Source organism: Ursus maritimus, unplaced genomic scaffold, assembly GCF_017311325.1.
Source record: "Ursus maritimus isolate PB19 unplaced genomic scaffold, ASM1731132v1 scaffold_2, whole genome shotgun sequence".
NCBI classification, from domain to species: Eukaryota; Metazoa; Chordata; class Mammalia; order Carnivora; family Ursidae; genus Ursus; species Ursus maritimus.
The window spans coordinates 30110609-30114563 of NW_024424452.1; the positions used below are offsets into that span (position 1 = coordinate 30110609).

The 3955-nt window shown below is 56.2% G+C and overlaps 1 protein-coding gene across 1 annotated transcript; it reads left to right on the forward strand.

Moving 5' to 3' along the window:
* The first annotated feature begins 2430 nt into the window (after positions 1 to 2430).
* On the forward strand, positions 2431 to 3740 carry TNP2 (transition protein 2). Its single transcript, XM_040636566.1, has 2 exons — positions 2431 to 2809; positions 3724 to 3740. The coding sequence occupies exons 1-2, from the start codon at positions 2431 to 2433 to the stop codon at positions 3738 to 3740; spliced, it is 396 nt and encodes a 131-aa protein (XP_040492500.1).
* The last annotated feature ends 215 nt before the right edge of the window (positions 3741 to 3955 follow it).

Genomic DNA, 3955 nt, shown 5'->3' on the forward strand with positions numbered 1-3955 from the left:
CAGGGGAACCTCAGTTTCTTTGGGAGCTATACATGAGGGTAAGAGGGGGGCCCTGAGTTACTCGAGGGGGAGGCCACCACTGAGGCCTGCAGCAGGCCTAGGGCAGGTGTTGTCTAAAGGAAGAGGCCCTGCTGTGGCTTGCTGGGCCGGTTTGGTCCTTCTGTCCACCTGCCCAGTCATTTGACAACATCTGTCGAGCCCCTGCTGTAAGCCAAGCACGATGGGCCCTGAGATTAATAAACACAGTCTCTGTCCCACAATGCACTCGAGGGTGGGGTTGCGGGGAGTCAGCCGTAGAGGGGTGGCAGGAGGGTAGGGGTTTGGGGGGGGAGAAGGTGGGAGGATGGGGGAGGGAGAATGGGGAGGGTGGAGGAGATGGTCCAGAGACCCAGAAAGGGTCTTCACAGAGTGGCCCAGCACCAAGCCCCCAACCAGCCCCACTGAGCCCACACAAGGCCGAGCCCTCAGAACAGAGCCACCTGCGCCTTCCGTAATCCCCATGGGTCCCTTTGTGACCGAAAGGTGGGACTAGAAGGGGCCAGACCTGGATTTGATTCCTGGCTCTGCCATTAGTTGTGGGATACTGGGCTGGTCACTCACCCTCTCTGAGCCTGTCTCCCCTTTGTAAAATCTAACAAGCCCACCTACTTCCCGGGGCACTCATCTCTTAGGGCCGCTAGAACAAATGGTTACAATTTTGGTAGCTTAAACGGAAATGTATTCTGTCACAGCCTGGAGGCCAGAAATGTGAACTCAAGTCATCAGCAGGGCTCCACTCCCTCTGGAGGCCCTAGGGGAGCATCCTTCCCGCCTTGTCCAGCTGACAGTGGCCCCGGGCCTTCCTTGGCTTATGGCCACGTCACTCTAATCTTTGCCTCTCCCCCATGTGGTCTTTCCTCCCGTGTCTTGTCCCTCGTAAGGACACTTGTCACTGGATTTGGGTCCCACCTGGATAACCCAGGATGCTCTCAAGATCCTTACTTACATCTGCAAAGATCCTTTTTCCAAATATGCTCAGTGTGTCCAGGGCTTAGGACATGGATGTATCTTTGGGGGGCCACCACTCAGCCCACCACACAGGGCCACTGGGGTTGAGGGCAGAGCTGCCTAGACAGGGTGGGGCCCAGAGGCCAGCCACACAGGAAGTGCTCAGTCAACGAGAGCAGCGCTCACCATGACTGATGGGAAGTGCTTATTACTGACCTACAACAAAAGCAGATCATAGCAAAGCCCCAACGAGAGGCAAGGTTGTGCATGAGCAATAGAGAGAAGTAGAGGCTGGCTGGGGGGAGGGGAGAGGGAGTTCCATGGCAGGGGAGGAGTGGGAGGTACAGGCTGAGTGGCCAAGAGCTAAGCCCTTGCAAGGGCTTCAGCGGAGGAGTGGGGAGAGGTGGGCGGCTGTGGACGGAGCACCGGACAGCTCCGACAGGGCCATGTGCAAACGCAGGTGTGGGCTTTCTGCTCCAGGAGCTGGGAGGTCTGAGCGGGGCCGGGGTGATTCCAACTGTATGGCAGGGCTCCACCAGCAAGGAGGGGAGCAGGGTGGGCAGGTGGGAATCAGGAGAAAGGCAGGTTCGCAGGGGTGTCCTGGGGCACCTGAGGCTCAGAAGAAAACCACGAAGGAAGGAAAGCCATCCCTTTGTTGGATAAGGAAACCGAGCCTTGAAAACCAAAAGACTCTACCTAAGATTGGACATCAGTGCAAACTGGGGTTTGAACCCAGCTCTAAATCCCCTAGCTTTAAATCTTGCTGGGGAGGCGAGTTCACCAGGCCGAACCCAGGACCACCCATCAGTCTGCTGGTGACTCATCCAAGCCACTCAAGGCCCGCCCGCCTGCCTGGCTGTGCACTAGCCATGCACCTGATCAGCCCGCCACCCGGCCAGCCTGCTGCGCTGGGGTCAGAGAGGTACTCCTAGCTTCCACACCATGTGGGGGGAATGAGGAGACGCACTGGGGATGCTTAGACAAAGGGTACTGAGCTCTTTCTGGGGGCTGGCCCTGACCCAACCACTGGACGTGGCTTCTCTCATTTAAATCATCCAACGTCCCAGGAGGCAGGCGTTCCTATTATCCCCGTTCTACAAAGACAGGGGAACCAGGACGTGGAGAGGTAAATGCCCAGGTGAGCGACCAGAGGCAAGGAAGCAGCAGATCTGGGACGTGGGCCCAGCTGCATCTGACCCAAGGTCCTCACTTTTAACCAGCAGATGGGACTTTCCCAGAGCGCCCCTGCAAGCAGCCCCACCCTGGGGTGAGGGTAAGGGTCAGGGGCTTTGTCCCGGCCTGACCACGTCTGTCACACCCCTGTGGCCTGTGCCATCACAATCGGCCCCAACTATATAACCAGGGGCCGCGGGACCTCTGTCAAGCTGGGTGTGCTGGAAGAGGAGGAGGAGGCGGCCTCTGCCCCTCCAAGCGTGGCCTCCCATGGACACCAAGACACAGAGCCTTCCCAACACCCACACCCAGCCCCATAGCAACTCTCGGCCGCAGAGCCACACCTGCAGCCCGTGCACCTGCAGCTCCCACTGCCAAACTTGCAGCCAGAGCTGCGCCCGGAGCCAGAGTTGCAGCCGGAGCCGAAGCTCCAGCCAGAGCCCGACTGGCCACCAGAGCCAGAGTCCGCACCCCAGCCCGCCACCGAGGCACCGAAAGCATACCATGCACTCCCACCACTGTCCCCCGTGGCCCACCACCCATTCCTGCAGCTACCCCAAGAACAGAAAGAATTTGGAAGGAAAGGTGAACAAGAGGAAGGTGGCCAAGAGGAGCCAGCAGGTGTATAAAACAAAGAGGCGGAGCTCAGGTATCTTTCAAGCAGGCAGGGAAGGGCCACAGGGCTGCCCCCCAAGCAATGGGGAACAGCCCAGCCGGACTGTAGGGGTAGCGAGGCGAAGGCCGTGTGAGCACAGAGGAGCACAGCAAAGGCGACGAGGGAGGAGAAACTCTTGGCAGTTGTACGGGTGATGCACTGATGGACTAGTTCTTGAAATAAACTGGGAGGATGGACAGATGGCAGATTAGCTAGATGGAAGCACGGATGGGGGGATGAGAAGCTAGATGGGCAAGTCATTTAAGGTTGATTGGCAGAGGGATGGGTGACAGAAGGATTAGGAGTTTGCTTGAGGGAGGGAGGGATGAAACGTATTAGTGGAATGATTGGAAAGCGAACCGGATGTTGCCCGGTAGGGTAAATCGGATTGATGCTCTCATGGGGTAACAAACTAGTCGGCTGAACCAATGGTTGTGGTCAGATTGGTTGGACATGGTAAGAAGCTGAATTGGCTGGACATAGTTGGACAGAGGAAGGTAGGAGTGTTGATGGGAGGATGGCCGAGTTGGTTAAACAATGATTGGCTAGGCGGGTGGATGATCAGAATAGTGGATGGACTGACGGGGAGATGAGCTGACCGGATGGTTAACTGGGTGGGTGAATGCACCAATGGAAGCCTAGATGTGTGGACAGACTGAATGGGCAGCCCGGATATAGTTTAATAATGAAGTCCTGTTGGATAAATGGATGGACTGCGTGAACTCATGGATGGACGGGTGATAAGTGGGACAAATGGATGGATTCACAGAGGATCCTTTTGATCTTGACAGTCTAAGCTCTAACCACATGCCCCATATTTAGTTACAAATGAGCAGTCCAAAACCCAAGGAAGTATGTGCATGAGGCATGCCACTATTAAAGGACCCTTTCCCATTCCCATCCCTCAGGGCGGAAATACAACTGAGACGGCACCCCACGGCTTGTTCCTGTGTTGGTTTCACCCAAATAAACGCCATCTCGCGCGGAATACGAGAAGGAAGTCCACCTTTTTGCAGGAACATGTTACTACAGTGATTTCTATGCAACATTGATTAAAGCTTGTACACTGGATGACTATACCTTGCGTGGGCATTTTGATTTCACTAAAGGGCTCACGTGTCTGGGGGCCTGGTAGTGTTT